This window comes from Mchenga conophoros, linkage group LG3 (assembly GCF_057382185.1).
Source record: "Mchenga conophoros isolate Kocher_MC1m ecotype Shallow Benthic linkage group LG3, M_conophoros_male_GT1.1, whole genome shotgun sequence".
NCBI lineage: Eukaryota > Metazoa > Chordata > Actinopteri > Cichliformes > Cichlidae > Mchenga > Mchenga conophoros.
The window spans coordinates 59,002,828-59,027,615 of record NC_140528.1 but is presented as its reverse complement, the minus strand read 5'-3'; the positions used below and the strand labels follow the sequence as shown (position 1 = coordinate 59,027,615).

General features: G+C 41.8%; 1 protein-coding gene across 8 annotated transcripts in view; it reads left to right on the top strand.

The window, feature by feature from the left end:
• The window catches only part of LOC146579755 (phosphatidylinositol-binding clathrin assembly protein), a 115,110-nt gene that overhangs the window by 62,443 nt on the left and 27,879 nt on the right, over positions 1 to 24,788 (top strand). For 3 of the 8 annotated variants that reach the window (XM_085264687.1, XM_085264704.1, XM_085264735.1), the window contains exons 3-14: positions 619 to 694; positions 920 to 1,022; positions 2,252 to 2,345; positions 2,870 to 2,981; positions 4,929 to 5,035; positions 8,202 to 8,243; positions 10,909 to 10,929; positions 15,022 to 15,107; positions 15,268 to 15,391; positions 19,170 to 19,306; positions 22,113 to 22,213; positions 24,279 to 24,389. In XM_085264687.1, the coding sequence (XP_085120813.1) occupies positions 619 to 694; positions 920 to 1,022; positions 2,252 to 2,345; positions 2,870 to 2,981; positions 4,929 to 5,035; positions 8,202 to 8,243; positions 10,909 to 10,929; positions 15,022 to 15,107; positions 15,268 to 15,391; positions 19,170 to 19,306; positions 22,113 to 22,213; positions 24,279 to 24,389 (1,114 nt within the window). The remainder of the gene's footprint in view (positions 1 to 618; positions 695 to 919; positions 1,023 to 2,251; positions 2,346 to 2,869; positions 2,982 to 4,928; positions 5,036 to 8,201; positions 8,244 to 10,908; positions 10,930 to 15,021; positions 15,108 to 15,267; positions 15,392 to 19,169; positions 19,307 to 22,112; positions 22,214 to 24,278; positions 24,390 to 24,788) is intronic. The other 5 variants (XM_085264708.1, XM_085264726.1, XM_085264696.1 and 2 more) reach the window with 5 other exon arrangements.

Sequence of the window (24,788 nt, the reverse complement as noted above, 5' to 3'; positions counted from 1 at the left end):
AGGCTTTGGTCTGGCTTTGTATGCCAGCACATTTGATTTGTGAAGAAACAATGAAGATGCAACTAAAGTCCTGACTTTCAGCTTTGATTCAAGGGACTAAGCTTCAGTATTGCATTAACTGGTGATGGGAAATTATTCATTTGTTCAATTAGATTTCAGTCTCTGGAAATGGTGGGGACCGTGTATAAAAGACAGGCTGGAATTTCTAAATGGTTGAAGCTGTATTTTTTTATTCCGCCACTTAAACCTGAAGCGGAGAATCAACACTTTAGTTATGTTGGATTGTTTCAGTTCAAATCTGTTTTACAGAACCAAACTTATGTCACTGTCCATTTCCAGACTCTTACTGTAAGTGTTTTTGGTTCATTTGCACACAGCCTTTTCAACCATCTGGGATTCATACAAGCAACCACATTAACAAATGCGGTGTAACTGAAATAATTCCAAGATGATTCCCAAGAAAAACACATCCATCGAAGGATTAAGCAGTGGGAAATGTATCTGTCAAAACTCCAGTAAATCCAGCCCTTTTGTCTGGGTTCATTTGTTTTATTTTTAAGTTTGCACTTTGCAAGCCTTAAATCAATCAAGTGTTAACTTTTGTTTTTCTTATTGCAGCGTTTCATCCAGTACCTGGCCTCCAGAAACACTCTGTTTAACCTGAACAACTTCCTGGATAAGGGAGCTCTGCAAGGTAAAGCACACACAAACCCCTGTGAAGATCATTCACAGCACAATTTCCTTTCAGAGAACCAGATGGGGTTGATTTGCCTCGAGGTACATCACTCTGAACACCATAATGTTTCTGATAATTAAGAAGAAAGTGTTTAAAAGTCAAAAGTAGTGTCAAAATATTATTTATTACTCACACTGAGGATATTTCTTTCCCTCTGACAGTTTGTTTTTTTTGCTCCACCAGGTTATGACATGTCAACCTTCATCAGGCGATACAGTCGCTACCTGAATGAGAAGGCCATGTCCTACAGACTGGTGGCTGTGGATTTCACCAAGATGAAGAGAGGGTACACACACACTGTCATCTTTACTCTTCATTTCACACTTATCTTGTCACACAGCCGGAGACTGTGTTTATCTTTTGGCAATGCACTTAGAGAGAAGCAGTAGACAAAGACAGAACTAGCAGTTTCTCTGCAAAACCTCAAACTTGGACAGCAAACAAAGTTTTTTTGGTTTTTTTGGGGGTTTTTTTTGTTGTTTTCTTTAGAGTTTATCCTGCAAGACATTTCAGACAAAACTGAACATTTTTCTGTTGGATGCATGTGAAATATTGCAGAAAGGGAAAAGCGAAAATGTTGCATCCAGCTTGCTGAAATAAAGAAATAAGCAATTAGAATTAGGACGGGAAAAAACAAGCACATGAAACACAAGTTGCAGATAGTTTTCAGTCAACTTGAGTAGATTTGTGGTTTTCATAGAGTGCACATTGGGGAAAGAAAATGGACTTCCGCTCCTGAAAGCTGGAGCTGAGTGATTGATAATAATAAATTCTAGAAAAATACTGAATGAATTGGAATCGCAGTATTTCACCAAGAGAATGAAACTATGTAGGAAGCATATAAAAGGAGAATAACAATGGGCCCAAAAATGTTTCTGTATCTGGCTGTAAACATGTTTACGTCTGCTTTAAAGTTGAATATCTTAACGTGAAAGTCTCATTTTTTGGGCCCACTCAAATGGCCACTAGAGGAACTGGAGATTTATGGGGTATTCAGGGGTTTTGGGGGGGGGTTTGTTCTTTTTTTCCTCTCTCTCAACTAAACCTTTAATTGCAGCCGTCGTATGCAGATTATGACACTTCATTTGTGGTATTTTAATCCCTCAGCTAAAGCTTTACAGCCTCCCTGGAGCCCTGTGTTTTCAAGTGAAAGTGGGTGCATCCTTTCTGAAGGTTTTGTGTGTGCACACAATCATTTCAATTTCAGAAAGTCCAGCCGCGGTGGAATGACACTGAATCTGTGTCACGCTGATCCAGCTGAGCAGAGTCTCATTATTTATCAGAGAGTGTTTTCAGTCTCCCATTTGTTGCACCTCAAAAAAGCACTTTGCACTACTGAGGATGCTTCAGTATGCAAAATATCGGTTCACTTACTACATGCTTCACATAGTTTTGGATCATCACTTCATTCCTTTTTTGTGAATCCTCTTAATTTGCATCAGAATTTAAATTTTGTCCACCAGGTGCCTGCTGTAATTGTGTGTTTGTGTGCGTTTTTGCTTCCTGTTTTGTCAGTATTGACGGCGTGATGCGCACCATGAACACAGAGAAGCTGATCAAGACGCTGCCCATCATCCAGAACCAGCTGGACGCTCTGCTGGATTTCCAGGTACCGAGTGTCTTTGTGTGCTACATATGTGCGCGTCCTGTGTCAGCCATGCTTCGTTCACTTTCTCATCAAAATGTAAATTGAAACCGTTTGTAAAGTTTTGAAATGCATTGATAGGAGTATTAAATAAAAAAATCACACTATGGGGACAGATTGCACATCTAAGTGCGAGCGTCTAGGAAGGGCACGGGAGGACTGGGTGGGGACTCATTGGTGAGGGTGCTGTGGTTTGTGCCAGCGAGCTTCAAAGAGTGATAAAATGGATGGTTTCTCATTGAAATGCATACTGAATGTGTATTGAGGGAGTGTGTGTGTGTATGGAAGTGATGGGGTTTTTTATTTTTATCCCCTCCACCTAAACTAAATTGACATTTTGCTCGGTGTGTGGTGATGTGTTCGCTTCACGCCGAAGGGGGAGAGGTGTCGGTATTTGAAAGAGATGCTTTATTTTTCTGAAAAGCTTTGGAAAGATGTGAGAGCGATGCCTCCTTCACCCTCTCACTCGCTACCTCTCTTCTCTGTAGGCCAACCCTAATGAGCTGACCAACGGTGTGATCAACTCAGCCTTCATGCTGCTCTTCAAGGACTCCATAAGGCTGTTTGCTGCTTACAATGAAGGGGTCATCAACCTATTGGGTACACACACACACACACACACACACACACACACACACACACACACACACACACACACACACACACGAACACACACGCAGGATAAACAGCGAGCTTTCTCTCCTACATGTGTCAGGAATGATGAGGTATATCTGCAGTTTGTTTTTTGTGTGTGTCCTCACACTCACGCTCTTGTCAAGCAGATGTATAAAAACCCTCTCGCCAGCACATACACACACGTGTGCGCACAGTAGGTTTTGACAAGCTGTCATGTAGCTGCCAAAAGCTTCTTTTTCTACAGCCGATGAATGTTCCTGTCTTCTTTACTTCCTCCTTTCCTTACAGTACTGTGTAAAAGTCTTGAGCTACCCCTCATTTTCTATATTTTGTTGGGAAAATAATGTTTCAATAATTGATTTCTTGAAACACCATGTTGTAGCCACTTCCCTCATTGCCGAGGTTCAAATTTTTGTGAACGAGACGCTCTCATGACTTCTCGAGTGACAATACTGACCAGCTAATCGGTGGCATGCAGTGTGACGACATTACATTTTAGTACCTGGTTGGATCGTTTGGAACTGCGGCCAAGCGGGTGCTGAAAAAGTACCTGATACCAGGTACTATGACCTAATGGAAAACCCTGCAAACCGTGGTGAAACTGTGCCGAATCGATCCAAGTAGGTACTAATGGAAAAGGGGCTTTGGACAAGGTTTCTTGTAATTTCTTAAAGCAGTCTTCAGGAATATTTCTCCAGGCTTTTAAAGGACATTTAAAGCTTTTCTTTGGACGTTTCTGCCTTGTTCCATTGTCAGTCGAGATGATCCCACACTGGTTTAATAAAGTTGAGGTCCAGGCTCTGGTGAAGCCAATCCATGACTGATAGAGTTCCACTGTGTGTTTGTCTATCATAGTATGCTTTTACTGCATTGGGAGTGTTTGGGGGATCATTGTCATGCTGAAAAATGATGCTGTTATGGATGAAACCATTTCCAGATTATATTGCATTTTTCATCATAATCCGATGATACTTTTCTGCGTTCATAATTTCATCAGTTTTTAAAAGATCCCCAACATCACTGAGTGAAATGCATCTTCAAACCATGACAGAGCCTCCACCTCTCTCCTGACCTCCTCCTTATATACCGATTTGAACAAAAAATGTCAAATTCAGATTCCCTGCTCGATCAGACCTGTTGTCACTGATTTTCAGTCTGTGCCAGCCTTGTAATCTGACATACCTCAGCCTTTCCTCCCTGTTTCCCTTCCTTAAGAATGGCTTCTTGACAGCCACCCTTCCACTGAGACCATTTCTGACGGGGCTTCAGTGAACAGCAGGTCTCTAGTAGAACTATGTCAGGTCTTTGCTGGATTTTTTTTTTTCTTAAGGACATGACTTTCAGATACTCTTCAACTGCTGTAAACAGTTTTTCAGGCCTGTCACTTCTTCTTTTGTCCTTCATTTGTCCGGTTTTCTCAGATTTGCTGGCATATGACAAGTTGTCGGCTAACAGCTCTTCACCTCGTTGGTGCTGGCCTTTTTTCATAGACTCAACTAAACAAAGGCAAACAAATGATGTTTTGGTGACAGGCAAGTAATAAAGTGCCTAAAGATACAATTTAAAATTGGTTCTCTCTAACGGTCTCTTTTGTAAAGACACAAAACTAGTCCATGCCTTGAGTTAGGTGCATTTGTTAAGTCAAGGAAAATGAATGGCTCTGAAAATGGTCAGGTATAAGAACTGGACTGGAAGTGAGTGAAAAAGCAGCCAATGTCCAAAGAAAGAACTGTGAAAGACTTGTAGAAAACCTGGAGAACTATTACTCAAGAAAACTTTCCAAAGTCTGGCTGCTTAGTAGACAAACGAGTAGAAATGAGGGGTGGCTCAAGACTTCTGACTTTCGTACTGTACTTCACACTTCTGTCTTCCTTTTTCCTTTTAAATTTGTATGTCTTTCCCTCTCTGTAGAGAAATACTTTGACATGAAGAAGAACCAGTGTAAAGATGCCCTGGACATCTACAAGAAGTTCCTTTACAGGATGACGAAGCTCTCAGAGTTCCTCAAAGTGGCAGAGGTATATTTTTCCACACAGACACCTTATTTTGAAGGCAATTTTGACCATTTTCCTTAAAGGTTTTTAAAACAAAAAACAAAAAACCTTTATATATACATAAAACCTACAGATACGGTGAACCAGAAGTGCATATAAAGAGGGCCACATTTTTGCTCACACAGCTACTGTACGCTCTTCAAACCAGAATTCCTAACTTGCCCTCCCAGCCCCACATTTGCTGCACACACTTACATATATATGCACCCAAAATAACCCCGAAGATGGAGCATGTGGTTAGGCGCTCCGTTAGCTCGCTCTCCCTCTGCTCCCCACACTCCTCCATCTCATCCTTTCTCCTCCCTCGCTCTTCCCTCCGCCCCTGACAGAGATGGATACTCGTGTGGCTCTCCTTCGCCCAGCGCCTACAGATCATCCCTCTTTCTGTCTTCCCTCTGGTGCCCCCTCTCTTTCATCCCTCCCGGTGTTTCAGCAGACTTGAAACAGTGAGATCAGCTGCTGTAACTTCCACAATAGTGGGTTTTATCTTCTCTCCATTAATGTACATAAAAAAATAAATGTTCCCAGTCACTTTCCTTTTGTCTTTTATAATTGGCTTTTGAGTAGCGCTCTGAGCTATTCATATATTTTTTTCGCTTCCATGTTTTACATGACATGATTCAAACATGTAGATTTCAGGGATTTCCAAGCCATCTATGCAGTTTATGACATATCCATAAATTAAATGACATGTTTCTCAGTAGCGAGCTGGTGCAGATGAGTCTGCTCCATGTGGTCATTAACGCTACATCTAAACGATGAGTAGTCAGTGTAGTAAATGTACTAAAAACAACTGAGATCTTGAGGTGTTACCTTTTTAGTTCAATGGATTGTTGAAGCAGATTTGCACATGAGGGTTGGGCATCATTTTAAGAAAGCAGCTTTCCACAGCAGACATTTTTGCTCAGGCCCTGCAGTTAGAAAGATTACCAGTGGCTCAGAACTGTTCTAATCAAAGGGAGCAACATGAACAGTGAGAGGACTCAGGTGACTGGACATTAGTCTTCATTAATTCTGAGATTTACCCCTGTTGTCGTGTGATTGGTGAAAAATGTCTGCAGTGTAAAAGGCCTCCTGTTAAAATGGGACCGTCCCATTTTTCTAAACTCTTAAGCTTTCGTTTAATAACTGAAAGCACCTGGATTGACTTGAAATGTGCCCTTGATATTCATGTTTGGTTGTTTTGTGATAAATGACAACAGGATAAATAATCAAAAGTATAAGTTGGAGGCCAACTAATTAAAATATCGTCTTTGGAAGGCACATGTTTAATTCTTACAGTGGCTGAATCAGACATTTTACTGACTTTGGACTGTGCAGCTAGCAGGGTAAAGACTGTTTAACATCCAATCTGACTCTTTTTACTTTAGGATATCTGTGTTCTCTCATGCAAGCCCACTGGTTAAAGTTGAAAAAAGGGGGGGAAAGAAAATATGCTGTCTTTCAGTTCTAATGTTTTACGTATCAGGACATAATTTAAAAAATCCTCAGCAGGTAAACACAACCTCAGATGAACAGCAACATATGACAAATTGCACAATGTCCTTATTTAATTAAGAAAATGAAGCTAAAACACACAAACAGTTTATAGAAAATTAGTGCACCCCAGGACTGAGCAGCTTGTAGAAGCACCTTGAAGGAACTGTTTTCTGTGGGACTTCATTAGTTTTTCACATCATCTTGGAGAAATTTTGTCCCGCTGTTATTTACCATGTGTAGTCAGTTCATTGAGGCTTGTAGGTATTTGTTCATGCACAGTTTGCTTAAGGTACCACCGCAGCATTTCATTCAGGACCCCAAACACAGGAGCAAATCTAAAACACAATGGCTGAAAAAGAGTCAAACTCCTCGTCCTTATCTGTCAGACAGATGTTTGTCTCTGGAATACTTTGGTATTCAGAGGAGTTCATGTTCAGCCCAATGACAACGTGCCCAGATCCTGTGGCTGCAAAACAAGCCCAGATTCATCACCCCACCTCCGCCGTGCCTGACAGTTGGTGTGAGGTGTTTGTACTGATATGCTGAGTTTGGCTGTCTCCAAATGTCGAGCTGTGAATTACAACCACACATCTGATTTTTATCTTGTCTGTCTAAAGGACATTCTTCAGCAAATCTTGTGGTCTGTTTAGATGCAGTGGAAACCTAAATCATGCTGCCGTGTTCTTTTTAGAAGGAAGACACGTTCTCCTGAGAGTCCTTCCAAACAAGCCATACTTATCCAGTCTTTTTCTAACTGTGCTGTCATGAACTTTAACATTTAACATGCTAACTGAGGCCTGTAGATCTGAGATGTAACTCTTGGGTTTTTGCCGTTTCTTTCACCTAGGGGTGGGTTTGCTGGGAAAGTTGTTAATTATCTTTCTCAGTGTAGAATGATGGACTTTGCTCAGGATTTGACTTTTAATCATTGTCAGCAGTTGTTTCTCTAAGATCATTCCTGATGTCTTTTGTCCTCAGTCCACTTACTTACAATGCAGAAGCAGCATAAGTAGGTTTTTTTGTTTTTAAATTAACTACACAATATTGTTGCTGTTCATCTGAGGGTGTATTTTAATCTTTTAAACCTTGCTTCAGACCAGATCATTTATTTATTTAAATGCTATCCTGGTCTAATAATTTAAAGAGGCTGTACATTTTTCTTCATTGACTCAAACGATCTTCAAGTAACAGGATTAAACGTTACTCATATTTCCTGTTGGTAAAGCCTGAAGGTGAGTTTGACAACAGGTTTGAAAGAGGGGAAAATAAGCTTGTTTATGTCGTGTCCTAGTGTTTTGGAGATGGTTTTGGTGCAGGTTATGGCGTCCTTTATGAGTGTTTTCAGAGTTATCACGCCATCCTTCATGCCTGCTCTCCCTCATCGGTCAGACATGTTTATCACTGTGCAGTCATTGTTGTCATTCACTGTTGAGATGTCAAACTTTTTCATGTTTATTTCTGTTTTTGTTGACACTGCCGCTGCATGAAGTAATGATTCCCCTGTTTTGTTTTGTTTTTCTTTTCTCATCCTTTTATTTTCACCAAATGGACCCCGCCCTCCTCTTTATGCTTCCTTCTCCATTTTATCCCACCCCCGACCCCTTCCTTTTTTCTTTTTTTTTCCTTTTGTAAATTTTGTTTTTGACGACAGCAAGTTGGAATAGATCAGGGTGACATCCCAGATCTCTCACAGGTCAGTGTACATCTCACCGTCCACCTCTCTAATTCCAACCTTCTCACCTTTTTTCCCCCAAAGAGTTTCTCCTGCAGCACTACTTCTTATCTCACTGCTCTCTCTGTGCTTTCATCCACTGACTCACACTTTATTTCACCCCTGCCTATGCCTGTTTCTCCCTCCTGACCAGTTGTTTACTTCCTTTTCACTCTCCACCCTACTCCTTTTTTGTTTCTTTAAAAGAAAGCTAACCTGAATTTACTGTTTGAATCCAGGCAACTCCATTCTGGTATAATTGATTTTGCTTTCCTGCTTTCCCTTTCACTTCTAAATACTCGTTACAGATATAAAAAAAAACCAACCCAAAAAAACAGACTGAGCTGTGTTAAAGTTGGCCTGCTTAAGCGCTCCGGGCCATCGGCATGCCTGACGCCGATTTAAAAACCCCAAACAATGAGCTTTGGACCTTGAATCAATTAAATTAAAGTTAATTGCAAAAATGAAGGGCTTAAAAAAACAGGACAGCAACAGCACTTTCTAATTGTCAAGAATAAATTTTCCTTTTTGTTTGTGAGTTCAGTGGAATCGCTTGAAGCGTTGTTTTTATCCTCCCCGTGGTTTATGATCGAACATCAAGGACATTGTTTTCTTTGTTACACTGCTACCCATAAACACACATTATAATTCACTTCAATACCGTTAATGACCTGTTTCTGTTTGTTTGTTTGTGTTTGTTTGCCTTCCTTGTTGTTCTAAATGTGTTAAAAATAGAAGGCCCGTCCTTGGATTCAGTGGAGTGAAATTGATCACCAAGAGGGCTGCAGCTAATGATTGCTTTACCAATCCATCTGTTGGTTGTCTTAATTAATCTGTGTAAAATACTGCAGTAAGTGGCATCGTTAATTGCTTCATTTAGTTGGTCAAACAGCAAAAACTAAACAAAAAAATCGAGAATATTGGGTTTGTTGCAATAATATTTAACAGGAAAAAGGCCCAAATCCCCACATTAGAGAAGCGGAAACTGTTAGGCTGTGTACTATAGAACATTGTTTTTGAGAAATAATGAAGCTATTAATTGTTTTTCAAAATGATGATTAGTATGATTATCTGGTTGTTTCAGATTCTAAATGGTGATGATTTGCTGCTGGTCTGTGTGATAGAGCATTATTAAAGTGTATGTTTTTTCTACAGAAGGCATTTACAGCGAAACTAGCAGACCTGCTGTACAGTATCATATTATTCTTAATGAGCAACAACAGTCAGTCAGTTAATTTTAGTTACTAGTTGGATGAGATCTGCTGTAAAGGGGGGAAAAAACCTCAACAATCAGACATTTCTCTGTTGGCAACAGTGGCGAAGAAGAACTTACTTTGAACAGGAAGACGCCTCCAGCAGGGGCAGCCATCTGCTGTGACTGTAGAGAATATAAATGATGGTGTTGTTGAGGATATGTTGAACCATCAACAAGCGCATCTGCTTGCCTCTGTTAGCTGCCGTTAGCTTCTCTTGGTGTTTATTAGCAGCTCTTAGTGTCTGTTAGCTGCTTTTAGCCAGGGTTAGTGAAGGGTTTTTTGAAGCGGATGTAACATTGTTGGACTCAGACACTTAGTGAATAAACTCTCATTTGATGTGAGAATGTAATCAAACTGTTTATCAAAGGGAATGTTTTTGTTTGTTTGTTTTGTGTTTTTTGACACTTAACCCTAACATTAGCTAGCATAAAGTTAGTTTAAAACCAACTATTGTTGTTTAGCCAACTTGTTGTCAGCGATGTGGAGACAGGAGGCTGATCTCAAGCTGCTTACGTAAAATGCCAATAATGTGCAGTGACTTGTCTTTCCTGGCCACTGTATTCAAATATGGTTGGTGAACAAGCTGGCTTCTGCAAACCAGCTTTTTAATAGATGAATTATACGTTTATTAGAAGGCATCAGTTTGCTGGAAAAGTAATTACATACTGTTCTATGCATATTTATGATTACAGTATCCTCTTTTCTGCTGACTATATCTTTAAAGTAGCAAGTGTAGGCTAAATGTGGATGCATGTAATCAGAGATGCTGTCTTAGTGTTGGGTTGTGGGATTTCTTTTTGGTATTTTATATAACAATGAGTCAAAATTAACTTGGCATAGAGCAGTTGCTTCTGACAGATCTATTTCACCCACCCGCGACTTCTTTCATAGCACACAGCCACAATATGTGACTGATCCTGGTGTCATCTAGTTCCTTTGTCGCTGTCACAGTCTCTGCTATGCCTCAGCCAGCTCAGTTTGGTGCTGTTCAAATATCAGCACCATATCTCAGAAGCGAGTTATCAATTGGTGTGTCCTTGGCTGACAGATTCATCCATAACAAAATAATCATAAGCTGCAGCCCTGATTGGATTGACAGTTTATTAAATTGAGCATACTTTGGCTCATAGTTGAAATAAACTTGGGTGAATTTTTTTTCCTATTTTTGCCTAAAGGGAGGGGGAGTCTCCCACACACTGACACACAACAGTAAAACTTTACAGCTTGCTGGATCGCGACCTTGGTTATGCATTACTAAAAAATCATTAGAGTGTGAAGCTGGAAGTCAACAGCATGCGAGCTGACAGTGTGGGTGTTGAACTCATAGTAAAACTGCACAGTTTACTGTAGTCATTAAACAGACGTTTTTCTTCTTCCCCCTCCTCTCGCAGAAAACAAAAGGATCATACATTGTAGGTGGTGGGTTGCATACTCTACGCCCCCCCCAATCCTGCTTAACCTCCTCCTCCTGCATGAACGTCTTCATAGCATGTGTGTGTGCAACCATACACACTTGCACCTCAAGCCCTCAAAGGCATGCTCTTCCCCTGTTTTTCGAGCGCAGAATGATCTGGTGTCAACTCAGTGCAATATGTGTGTGTCGGCCTCAGGTGGCAGTCGCTATCAAACGCGCACACACACACACACACACACTCAAACGCGCACACACACAGCCTTGGCACGACAAGCAAAAGGCCATGAAAGCTCATGAATAGAAAATGAAGCTTCACCCCTCCGTCTTCATCTGCATGAAAAGAATCTCTGCAACGGCTTTCGGCTCAGCTCATTTAAATTCCGTCCTCCTCCTTTTTAGATGTTGTTTATTTCATACTTGTCATGCACGACATCATTTCTTCAACACGCATGGTGCAGGTGCTTTAATAGTGAATGACCCGAGCATTACTGCGTAATCACTGTCAAAAAATAAAGGAAACATCAGAGAGAAGAAAGCAGGGATTCTTTTTTTTTTTTTTTAATACTAGCACTTTTTTCTCAGTGCTTTCTAAAGTCAGAGGTATTACTGCTAAGCATCTTATGTTAAGAGCAAGGCATGCTCGTGATATTTCCCCCCCCTCTGAGAGTGTGTGTGTGTCAGAGCTAATATTGACTAAGCACACACACAGTCTTCTTTTCACCTATTCAGACTCTGCGGCAGTTAAAGATCTTTCTTTGTGCAAGTCGCTGTTTCTTTAACAACCAGGCAACAGTTTGGCAAGAACCCACTGTCTGGCCCAGCCTCCAAATGCCTCTTTTGTGTGTGTGTGTGTGTGTGTGTGTGTGTGTCTACTGACAGCGAACTTTGCATTCTTGCGGACGGAGAGGCAGACATGACGTTGTGATATTTTCACAGTGAAAGAATTTCCCCTCCTCTCTCCAAAGCCAAAAGAGAGATGAACTATTCTTTTAATTGCTGCATGCTAAGTATGGACGACTGAAACTCCCACTTATAGAAATGATGAGTTTGGGTCTCTAATTTATTGGACTAGTGACACATTTTGTTTGCAGTCTTGCTTCTGTACACCACCACAGTAGATTTTAAATCACTGAGTCTGTGATTGACTGTGAAGGTTTTCAGAGGTCTAACAAACATTTTGCATTAACTGTTTAAAAATTGCAGCCATTTTTATACATATTACCGTATTTTAGAGGTTTAAAACTGACTGACAGGCACTTTCAGTTACAGTTCCTTGTTATTCTCTAAAAATAAAGCAGACTTAATATCCAAAGTTGATTCAAAGTGTTGAATTTTTATTTTTTAGGCTTTTAACTAATTTTAAATGTAAGACCCAAAGAGATGACAGTGTGAGTGAGGGAGGCTGTCATTAGGCTCTAATACTAAAATAAACCTACCAGAGAGGAACAGCAAGAATTTTCAGTGTGGCAAAATCAACAATTTGGTTCATTTTTTTTTTTTAAAAAGGGGACGGCACCGGCCAGCTCAGGAACACCAAAAAGTCCCACCAAAACCCCACAGGATGTGACTAAAGATGTCAGAATTATTTCCATGGTTAAGAAAAATAAATTCACAACATCTAACCAACTCAGGAGCAATCTCAAGGAGGTATGAGTATTATTGTCAGAGTGTAAAATCAAGAGACACCTTCATGAAATACAGACTGTTTACAACAAAGTGCAATCCACTGGTTACACTGAAGTACAAGAAGACCAGATTAGACTTGGCCTGCACAGTTCTGCAAAAAGGACAAAAGCCAAATCTGCCAAAGCAACCCAAGAAAAAATTGGACAAAAAAAAAAAGTCAGTCACCTGATGTCAAACCAACACAGAGGCTTTTTAGTTACAAGATACAGAACTGAAGATGGAGATCTACAGACAAGCAGCAGCTAAAGAGAGCTGTAGTAAGGGCCTGTTGGAGCATCTCAGTGAATGTTACGCCCCAGTCTAGGGGTACAGGAACGCAACATAAGTTTGAAAAGACTGCCCCGCCCTGGTCCCCAAAACCATACACAGAGGGAAACCAATTCCTTAGTGAATCGTGTTTTATTATCTACACTGCAAAAATGAAGCTCCAGGGTGAACAAAGGCCAAAATAACAAACAAAACAAGCTAAGTCAGGAGGAGGTGCTATCTAAAACCCTATGTGAAATCAAACATCAAACAAAAGACAAGCGCTACACCTAACTCCCTAACTGAAATAAACAGGAGAAAACAGTGCAAGGAAAAACAATACGGCAGCTCACCCCTTCTGTTGCAGTGCTATTTACAATGTGCTATGTACAATGAAAGCTAATATACACACTATATACAGAACTCAGAGAAGCCGCACAAATCGCAAGCACAAAAGTCTCAAGTTTTGGAGGCCAGGGTCAGGTCTGCTGCTGCTGTCAGTGGCTGCCCCGGGACAACTGCTGGTGAGGGATTTGAAGAAGATCACATGGCCAAGGGACCAATCAGCAGCCGTCAGCTCATCCACTCCGGGACCTGCAAAGACTTAAAGGCAGACAGACAACAACAGCCACCAAAACAGATTATGGACAGGGCCATAACAGTGAAGGAAACACAACATCTGTTGATGTCCATGAGTTTGACCTCTATTTCCTAAACAGTTTATGCAAAACTGTTCGTTGAATTAAAGCTGAAAGTCTCCCACGTGGTGTTGTACAGACGCAAAACTCTGAAAATGTTGCCTTTTCCCAACAAGTTATGGGCATCACTGTAAATGAGCCATTAATTGCATCAAGAAAATACTGTAGGCATTAATTTCATTAATGAAATGTGACAGATTGATTTATTTGCCAATTTTATTTTTATATTTGAAAAGGTTCTGGTTGTATTTTCCATCCCAGTTTACTTTGATGTGATATATATTCATTTATTTCAATAGAGATACTTTCTTTTTCCAGAAATCTATCGTCTTTATCTTGTTTAGCTGTTGGTCTCAATTTTTTTTTTAGCAGACAAAGAAACACACTTTGAATTACAGTCTACTTATTTGTGTAAATCAGAAATACCTAAAGAAGCATCAGAGCAATAACAAATACATCATTTATTAAGGGAAATACTTTAAAATAGGAAATGAAGTAAAGCTAAATAATGCAAAGCTATGTTGAATCAGTTGATGTCATTTAATTGATTTTGTTTAATTTTTATGTCCCGTTTAATATAATGTAATTATTTCTAATTTTGGCACTCGTGGTCCTCCGTAGCTCTTAAAAACCATTGATTATGCAGCGATAGTGCGGCTGCCTGGCTCGCTGTCGCCTTGCTGTTTTGCTGTGGTCTTTTTTGGCATTAATGAGGCACCTAACGAGTGCAGAAGACGTCCTGTTGTGCAGTGTCAAACAATTGGAGTTGAACTCGAAGCTGCAGCCGAACTGTTTTATCTGTAGAAGCATAGCAACAGTCCCCAAGTAACCCACTCGCTAACTGGTACACAACAGCTCAAATTTAGCGCTGCTGCCTGGTGTCGTTGTACAACAAAAGGCTCTTTAAACACTCCTAGCCTCGCTTGTTTTTAGGAAAAACAAGCGAGGCCATGATCTCAGTCTGCAAGTGCAATAAATGCAGAGAGAATTAGTAAAGCTACAGCAGAGGCACACTGACAAGTCAGAGGTAAAGAGTACAGCCTGGCATTGTTTGACAGGACGTCGCGGTGTGAGGGCACTGCAAGATGAATAAGACAGAGGCAAACGTAGCAAAGGGAAGGCCCGGCATTGAAATGATCGCTCTGTGCTCGGGAAGTCAAGAGAATAAGGCGCAGCCTCTCCTCTTCAACTTCTTCCTCACTCTTTTTCAACCTCCTCCTTTGTTGTGTCTCTCCTTTGAGTCTCCTGCTAACAGTGTGAGTGTTTTCTGCATGTTGCCTTGGCTATTCCTGGAGCCTGATGTACTCTGTTACCTTCCTGTGAGACCAACTAACTCTGGGTGCTGTTTGTGTCTGTTACTGTATGTGTAGGTGGGGGTTTTTGTTTTTTTGCATGTGAGAGAAACAAGTTGAGCGGATGACTGAATTTCCTCCGTTTCTCCCCTCATACTCGACTCTCAGGCTCCCAGCAGCCTGCTGGAGGCTTTGGAGCAGCACCTTGCCTCTCTGGAGGGCAAAAAGACCAAGGAGCTGAATGCAGACACCAGGTAGACATGTTATAATTGGTCAGCGGCATCAGCCTTTCTCTAGTTTGCGTCATTTGCATTTCCATCATATGAAATTTCACTGTTCCTCCTCGAGAGTACTCCCTCAAAAAGAAAAATTGAACACCACCTCTGTTTTCTCCCCTTTCTCTTATGTTTGCAGAGCATCCACCCTGTCGAACGCCGTCTCGTCTCTCTCCTCCACCGGCATGTCCTTCAGCCGCATGGATGAGAAGGAGAAGCAGCAGGCTTTGGAGGAGGAACAGGCCAGATTGCAGGCGCTCAAGGTAACAAATTTTATTCTTTTTGGCCAAATTGTTTCTGGATCAAAGCAGGGCAGAGTCAGAGCTGCAGCAGCAGAGAGGCCAGCAGCAGCAGGTCAAGTAGTTACTGCTGTCTCCCCTTTCAAGAGACTTTTCAAGTGGCATCACTTGATTCCATTTATTCGATTTCGTGCAGCTCCTGCCAGACACAGCCATTTCTTCCCACATATTCAGTAATGCTTCAGTCGTTCAGCAGCCTTCGATGAATGAAGTCAGTGCAGGCTTTTATTTTTATATATATATATGTGTGTGTGTGTGTGTGTGTGTGTGTATGTATATGGATGGATATGGATGGATATGGATGTATGGATATAGCGCAGATAATGTCGTAGTGTTCAGTGTTGAATGCTCATTTTTATTGAACTGTATTAGAGCAGCTTTGCATGATTCCCACAGTTTAAAATGATGCTCATCGTTCTCACTCTGAGTTTTGATGAAACTTTGGTTGTTCTGTTGTCATTGAACAGCAGATGGTTGGAGCTCATCCTTTCTCTTTGACCTCATGCAGGCCAAGAGCAGACGAGCTGTGTGACACAGAGCGTGAAACCTATTACGTCTACACATGCTCAAAAAAACCATACCTGATTTTAGCTCCTCCCCCCTTGAAAGTCATGACTATGTTAAACTTGTGCAATAAGCCACCCTGAACCTAATGTTCACTTTGAAGACAAGGAAGAAGTCACAGAAAAAGATGGCACAGGCCACATAAAGTCGCTGAATGTTTTTCTTGGATGCTTCTGGACATTAGACAAGAACTTTGTGTTGAAAGTTCGATACAGTGGGACAAAATTCAAGTGTAAAACCCAGTGAATCTCATAAATGGACAGGCGTGCTTCCAGCAGCATTCCTGACCCTTGGGCTCAGACACCACACGCTCCTCCACTGTCGTTGCCAGTGATGGTCCTCGACATTAAAATCGGGTCATTTAGACACAGAAGTCGGGAGTGATGCAAACGTAAATCAGGTGTGGATGTTGCTTTTTATTGCTGGAGTCGGAGTGCTTGTTATAAGTCTGTGCTTGAAGCTCTTTAAACCCATCCTATAATCCAGCCTGTCTATATGGAAATAAAGAATAATAGCCTCACAAAAACCACCTCCATGACGAGCGTAGCTGCAGTCCTGTCTCTGGAAAAACTCTACTGCAAATCTCCTGCAACATTTAAGCACTTACAAGTGGGGAGGAGAAATAAAATCCATACTGCTCCACTTTGCTTTACCGGCTGTGTTGTTGTTGCGTTGCTGCTGAAAGATTGTCGAGTAACTTTGGCGAGTTCTGAACTCCCAGTCGAGGATAAAGGCCAGCAGTCTCAGTGGCGAAGTGAGCAATAGAAAAGTCAAGTGTAAAATGTGTTGACGTTTCTTGCTCCAGCCCTGGGAGTCCTGCCTTACAGCAAACTGTCATTGAGTAGGAGCAGTGAAGCTACAACACAGCGACTCAGTGTGTGTGTGCATGTTAAGCGTGCTTACATCCTGGCAGAAAAGATACAGTACGTGTCTCCCAGTGTTACTGGGATCTCTGTGTGTATCCTGGCAGATTACACTTGTCTGTGTGTTGCTAGCCAGCCAGCGCGCCTAGGTGTGCGCTCGCGTGCACGTGCTTGATTGGATTTTAGCACGCTGTTTACTCCGTGCCTTTGGTTGCCCCCTGTTTCTGCCAGGGTCCACCGATTACCTTTTGGGTTTAGTAAGAAAGGAGAGGGGAGATAAAGTGAGAGCGAGAGCAGAACAGAGTAAAGAAGAGGAGCTGAAAAGAGAGAGAACGAGCTCTGGGGTTAGCGGGGGTCGTCCAAATACTCTAGTCCAGCTGTCTGCGCTCTCTGGTGTCCATATGGACACATGCACTCACGCTCAGCTACTGTCCAGCTGGGGCCTCAGCCAAAACAATAACAGCAGTTCCCATTTGTTCCTCGCTGCACTGTCAGAATAACGATGAAGAGGACTCGGCCTGGCTGAGGCCGGCGCGGCAGCAGCGGGAGCTTCTGCCTATTAATCCGCTCAAAGTCCAAAATCCCTGAAAGGTGGACGAGGTTGTAAAGTGCAGTAGAACATTTGCATACATTGAAAGTTCAGGCTGAAGTGAAAATGCCTGGACAAGCACCTGAAAGCTTAAACATTCAAGACGTTTTATTGTCATTATGCAAGCAAAACCATGACAGTAAGGCAGTGATCCCTCACAGTGTGTAAAAAGTGTTGGTTCAAGTCAGTTTCTGGCCACTTTCATTCTCTTTTTTTTTTTTTTTTTTTGACTTATTATTATTTTTATTGTCCATTTTATTTCTAGTTTTGCACTTTAGTTTTCCTTCTTGTTTTAAGACGTGATTTATTTTTTGCCACTTATTCTCTAACGTGTGCCTTTCTCTTATTTTTGTATGTATTTCTCCTGCTGTCTACTATTTATATTTCTTCCTGCACAGTTGGTGTTGAGCACCCACAGTTTCATTGTACATGTACAATGACAATAAAGGGCTATTCTATTCATTCTATTTATTGCTTTCTTTTAACTGGGAGCACTTTGGTCAGAGCTGTTGTTTCCTTTCTTTTTCCTTTTTCTTTTTTCTTTAAACACGCACTATCAATAAAGTATATGGACATATGTGCATCGATCCCTGTGGAGAAATGAGTTCATTGCCACAGCGAATCAGGGGAAGGACACGAGTGTGAGACGAGAAACAGGCAATAACAACAGCGAGAATGACAAAAGCGAGCGATGTGGTCGCTGAAAACGGCACTCGAAGCTTCAGCGTCTTCTGTGACTCGCATGGAGAAACCGATATTAGTTACTTTTATTATCATGTGTTTTAAATTTTAACACAGATGACTGAGAACAGAGTTGCTTGACAGTTGGACGTCTTCCGTCGAGCTGATCCTGATGCAAAATCTTTATATTAATGCAAGAGTTAAGAGTCTCTAGAGCTGCAGGAACACCTTCAGAGTGCTTTGATGATGATTTGATGAATAAATTATTTAAAACTGCATTATCCAGATGTGTTTCATAACCTGACGGCAGGCTTTTTTACTCCTGTTTCAGCTAAATGTAAAGGCGTGCGCAGCTCAGGCTTCACATGCGTTTGAATTCATCTTCCCGAATCAGCGGAAAAGGCACAAAATTCTAAACCTGTTATTGTTTTCTCCAGTTTGGTTGGACTCTGCTGATGTCGGTGTTTCTGTCACCAGAGAGATCCGCATTCAGCGTTTCAGCAGCACCTGAGTCTCGGGGTCAAGCGCTGCTGGACTTTTTAGCATCGCAACAAAAAAGAATTTGCTGGAAACAATTAGTTTTAAAGTACTTTACACTAATAGCCTGTCATTGTATTGTTGTGTGCGCTGAATCAAAAACAACACGGCAGCCTTGGCAGGCGAAACTGCACAATAATCTGAGGCTGGGAATTCATTTGGCCTGGCTTTTAAAGCCAAGAAGTGACTCTGTAGATCCCCAAAGCGTACTTTCTCCTGTGTATTTTCTCTTGCTCATCCTTGCGTCACGTCATTCATTTGTGAGATTAGATGCCTGAATCAAAAACAGCAACACAAAGCTATATAACTGCGGAGGTTTAGGGTGGTGCTTTCCTCTGTGGAAATGTGTATTTTTCTTCATGTGCACACAGTGTGTCACTTCCCCCGGATCGGAGCTTGTTGGAAAAGAGCCTCTTGTTTATTTCTGTGGGAAATAGCTGTTTAAGTGTTGCCTTCCTGGTCACATTGTGCTGTTTTTCACACTCCCGGCTGTGTGTTCTCCTTCCAGGACCAGCGCCTGAAGGAGATCACCATGCAGACTCCACCCTCTGCCTCCCCCAGCAGCCAGTCGATAGGCAGCGCCAACAACAACAACCACGTCACGCAGACCCCGGAGTTTTTCAGCTCCACGCTGTCCACCAACAGGTGAGCACGCTGCACAGCCAAACACCTCCCTCACACAGTCATACTCATCACACTGAAAAGGAGCCATTAGCTTAAATATGCAGCGCTTTGTAAAGATGTTCAGTAACGAGCACAGGTGTGCACATTACTGAACAGGTCGGTGAGGAATTTGCATTTTACCACCGTCCTGTGTGCAGCAGAGATCTGACTTCATGCTGCAAGCAGCAGGTTTTGAGACAAGAGCAGCACATAGAGTTCTTAAATGAAACCCACTTAGTAATATGGTAACTGATACAGCACCACTGACCAGCTACAGTGTAGCTCTAACACCAATGCACTGTGTTAGACGTAGACAGGAGTTACTTTGTAACTCATCTAAAACCTTACGCTACAGCCTGACGTTCACCCGGAGAAATGTAACTCCACGTTACATCAGCACAGTCTGCAACACTTGTGATTGGTCCGTTCAGTTACATTGTTTCCTCCTGTGTTAGTAGGCAGCTACTTTTCAGTACGGCTGGGTATCGTCACTGATTTCTAGAATCGATTCGATTCGATTTGAATCTGGGAAATTTTGCCTCAGACAGTCAGAAATATTATAATTCAGATCAGTACATTTACATATTTTTGCATCTATAAAAAGGAAGCTGACACTCACAAGACTTTATCAAAGGTGTGAGCATCACAGCAGAGGCCTTTGTGTCAAAGTAACTGAAGATAAAACAGAAAAACATGAAGGTGGTTTTCCTGGCCTGGGTTTTATAAAAATATTCTGCAGTTCATCAAAAACAAAAGAAAACCATTAATCAACATATGAACATTACCTCTGAAGTTACAGCAGTTTTATTAGAGACACAGCTAACGTTTTGCATTTTGCATCATTTTAAAAAGTTTACATTTGTTCAGTATTGAACAGCAGAAATTAGGTTTTCTTTTCGGAAGTAAGTAAAAGGGAAAAAAAGAGTGGCCGACAGCGCTGTAAACAACGTAGACTTGTGCGTAACAAGCAAGCGAATATTGCAGAAAACAGATTTTTAGACGGGAAACTGTTCTTGAAGTACAGAGAGAGAGAGAGAGAGAGCTGTGCATGAAGTGTACGATGTTTATGTGAAGCGTAGTTTGAATCTTCTTTTGCTGCTGGTTCAGTCAGTATTGTTTGGAGAGAGATCAAACTAACAGCTCTAGAATCAGCGCAAAAAGGGCGTAAACACAAAGCTTGGACCCGCCGAAACATCAGAATCAGCGAGCTGTCGGCTTTCAGCCCCGACCGTGCCGTCGGGTGAGAAAGGCGACATCTCACTGATTCTGATCCGTCGGCGGGTCCGCGCTTTGTGTTTACGTCTTTGTGCAGAATCCGTGTACCTGCTCTCATTTACTGTTTTAGCTGTTTGGTGGTTGTCGAAACTGAGAATCTGGCATTTCGGGCAAAATAAATTTATATTAAAAAATCGATTCAGGATTTTAATGAATCGATATCACGTTATCCAAGCCAGAATCGATATTAATCGATAAATCGATTATCAAAACCCACCCCTACTTTTCAGACTGTCATCTGGATGTGATGCACAAGCAACAAATGAGTTAGTGATTCGTTTTCTGTCAAGTCCATGAAACATATTGGCTTTGATTTGAGGGTGATCATGTGACTGACGTGATTTTTATCCTGGCATCCTAGGTGAAAATCAGTGGGAGCACTGTTGAGTTCCTGCCTCTTACATACAGTCTTGTCATTGAAACCCAGTTTGCACTGGCGTGACACATTACTAAATCTGTTCTTTAGTTTGTATGAGTGCAGAGCCCGTATAGGAAGTCTGCAGACAGACGATAACCACTGTTAAAGAGGAGCTGATAGAAAACTTAAAAAGATGCATTTGAATGATGGTGATGCTGTGAAGATCTAATGTTGTGATCTAACCTTACATTACGCTGTCACTCGTGAACTTTGTGCAGTATGAGGAGAATCGGTCAGGACATCGTCCTTGTTACGTTCTTACTACAGGAGATAGTCCACTGCAGACAAGTTCTCACTACTGGAAACACTTAAGGAAGCTGCCAGGAGGCAGGACACATGACAGATTTAATTAGCTAAACTGTTCTCACATGCCTGAAATTCAACATCATGCAGACTTTGCTCTGGAGACATGATGACATTTACATTCTTACTCACAGCTCCGGTGGGTGAAATATTAGGGCTGCAGTGGGTTTTAGGTGCTGGTGCCCAGCCATTTGAACTCAACAGGAGGTGCTTTATATTATAATACAGATTTTCAGCTGAAGTTTCAAGATGTTAATGAACTTTTTAAAGACAGTAACAAACCTCCTCTTGTTGTGCAACAGAGATTAAAAATATATATTTGTTTTCTGTCAGCGTGCATTTTTAAAAAGAATTCTTATCTAACACAACACATCCTTCTCGTATCTCATCTCCGGCTGTAGCGGAGGTAAAGTAAGACTATTTATTCTTGATAATCAGAACAGAATTTAGGCCCAGTGTGCACGCTCTGAATTTACTGCTCCTAACTGCTTTATTGCTCTCTGGAAGTTTTTACAGCCCTTCAGAGTGGGAGGATTAATCTTTATCTGTGACAAACGAACATTTTTAGTGGTGGCTTTAGCTATTTATGCTCAATTGATTAAATATTAATGCTGCGTCTCCATCTGTCTTTCCGTATCTCTCTGTTCTCTCGCTGACTTACTCGACTCCTGTTCCCCTTTTTTCTCCCCTTCCTCCCTCTCGACTCATCCTCATTTCTTTCACCCTCTTTTTCTTTTCTTTTTTTTCTGCCCGCCTCTTCTGTGGCTTGCCTCTCTGCTTTTCTCTCCTCAGTGTGCCCAATCTGAACAGTGACCTGTTTGATCTTCAGCCAGCCTTCATCCCTGCTGTGCAGAGCACTCCTTCCATCTCCAACGCCAATAGTGCCTGGGGAGGTACGTTACCTGCATACATACACGTTTTCATTTATTTTTATATATATTTATATATATAAAAATAAATGCACCAGCAGGGATGCAGACATGCGTATAATCAGACTTACACAAGTTAATTTATTTCTGTAATATCCCCTCTGGCTGCCACTCGAGCACCTGTGTCCATCCATCTATCTGACCATTCGTCATGGAAACCATCCATCCACCACCATCCTCGTCTCCACCGTCATCGTGTTTTCTTCAGGGGCTAATGTAGCGTGACCCAGTCGGCGTCTTGTGTTGCGTTCCAATCTCTGCTGCTCAGTACAGAAGTGAGACTCACACAGCGTCTCCTTGTTGTTTGTTTGAGGCTGAAAAGCTGAGAACAGACTGCACCCCAACAAATTTGTGTGGAGGGGAAAAAAAAGAAGAAGGTCGACATTTCAGCGGGTGCAATCGGCCGCTTCGGATCAAAATGTAGCGCAAAGATGCGTCTGTAAGCTGGACTAGTGCGGCGTATTTAAGGCTTTATGATAAAGGATTATGCAGAGTTTGGCCACGTTACAGTCAGAGCGACTTCCTCACTTCAGATATGAGCCTTTCACATTATCAGGGACTCTGACCCAGAAGCTCAGATAAATGTCCCCCGTACTTTTCTCAGAAATACCACAAAGCTTACTTGCTTCAGGAAATGTCAGAGGATGTAAGATTACGAGATACTGATCGGGTTTTCAGTCGGGCAATAGACGGAGGATGTATTTTAAAAGAGTACTTTAATATTTGAGGGAAATATGCTTCCCGTTGTGCTGGGGAAAACTTTACAGAGAATGTGTGGCTAGCTGAGACCACGAGTTGTAACGTTCCCATTAAAGGGATGCACTGACTTGTCCCACTTTTTCAGCTGGAATGATCCTTTTTAGGGATTTTTCTCACTCACACTTTTACCACCGTACCAAAAAAGAAATGGTATTCACTTCATTTATTACCATTTTGGTTCATTCAAGCTCAGTTTGAGTCTTTCATGATTGCACTAGTGTTTTTTCTCTGCTCTGTTTTACTGTGAGTACACCACCTCACACAAGAGACGGGTGAAGTGAAGATGATAGCAATCAGGTAGAAGACGGCTCCTTCTCCCTGCTGTAGATGCACTAAAAGCTTCCCAGTAAGTGTAAAACCAAACATAATGAGAAAGAGAAAGAGAGTGCTTTTGTTGGAGCTTTTCAGTGGGTGTCAACATATTTTTTTGGTAAAGTGAAAAGCCAAACAAACAACAACAAAAACGGACTTAAAAGCTGGTGCACTGCTGCAGAAACATGGTATCAAAGGACAGCACAACGTGTAATATAGCTGAATAGATTGGCCCCAATGCTGAGCTTTCTGAGCCAGCACCAAACCAGTGTCTCATACAGTATAGATGTCAGCTCGGAGCATCTCTGGGAAATTAATGAGCTTATATCCAAAATGGCAGAGTCTTCCTTTACATACACGCAAAGTTTTAGTCAGGGAAACTTGTGCCGTGACAGAATTGCCAATTACAGGTGCACAAATAGCAGCATGCTAGTTGTTAAGACGTCACTTTTTCTGAATGTTGTAAGAGCAACATTTTACATGCAGATAATTGCATATCTGTGCTTTATGGTGACGTTTTTGGGGCGTATTCTTGTTTTGTGGATCCCACAAAAGACGCCCGTTCCCCCGAGGCTTCAAGCTCCTAATCCCAGTCGGGGATGCGGAAAGACAAAAAGGTGCGTCAGTGGATTTCCTCGTGCACTGGCTTAACTCTCCCGTGAAAGGCTGACGTCCCCGACAGCCTGCGCAGAATCCCGAGTCATCGAGCAACAACAATAGCAGTACACTGGGGACTGTAGCGTCCGTGCTCCTAATCTAATGGGATTAGTTAAGCAGGAGGTGCTGGAATCCTTACTTAAAGCAAAGCTGTGACTTTGGGCCTGTCTGATGGATGGATGTATGTACAGCTGTTTCCTTTGTAAAAGTGTGCCCGATAAAGCGTCTCCAGCTGCTATCTCGCGCAGCCTAAATAGCACAAACGGTGCTTTAATCAGTCATATTTAATTGCATTCCTCAGGACTGGACAGCCAACCTCTGCAGCAGAGCGGCCCCGCCATGACCGTAGATTTCGATGCTGTGTTTGGGAATAAGGCCACACCCAGTAACAACGGCCCGCAGCCTGCAGCCGGTAAAGCCTCCTCTGCCTGACTGTCCGGGCAGAGCCAGACTGAACTAAACCTTTTCCATCTTTTTATTATATAACTTTTGGCTTTGCTGGGAACAAAAGCTTAACACTTTACTAACCTTCTGACTTGTTTCTTGCGACTGAGTGGGTGTGTGCAGCTTGCTCGCTCTGTCACATAGACCTTTTGTAACACTTCAAACCCGAAGATGACTTCAGAAACAAATGCTTCCAGTATTTTTTATTGTTTAAAGGTGCATTGTTATAACTGGTACATATTATATCCAGGATCTGAGCGTGACCTGGACAGTGTGTAGGTAGCAGAACAGCAAAAGTCACAGCCATAGCTAGTTGATGATCTTTCAAAATAAAATGCATATACATCTAGCACCTTTTAAGACTGTT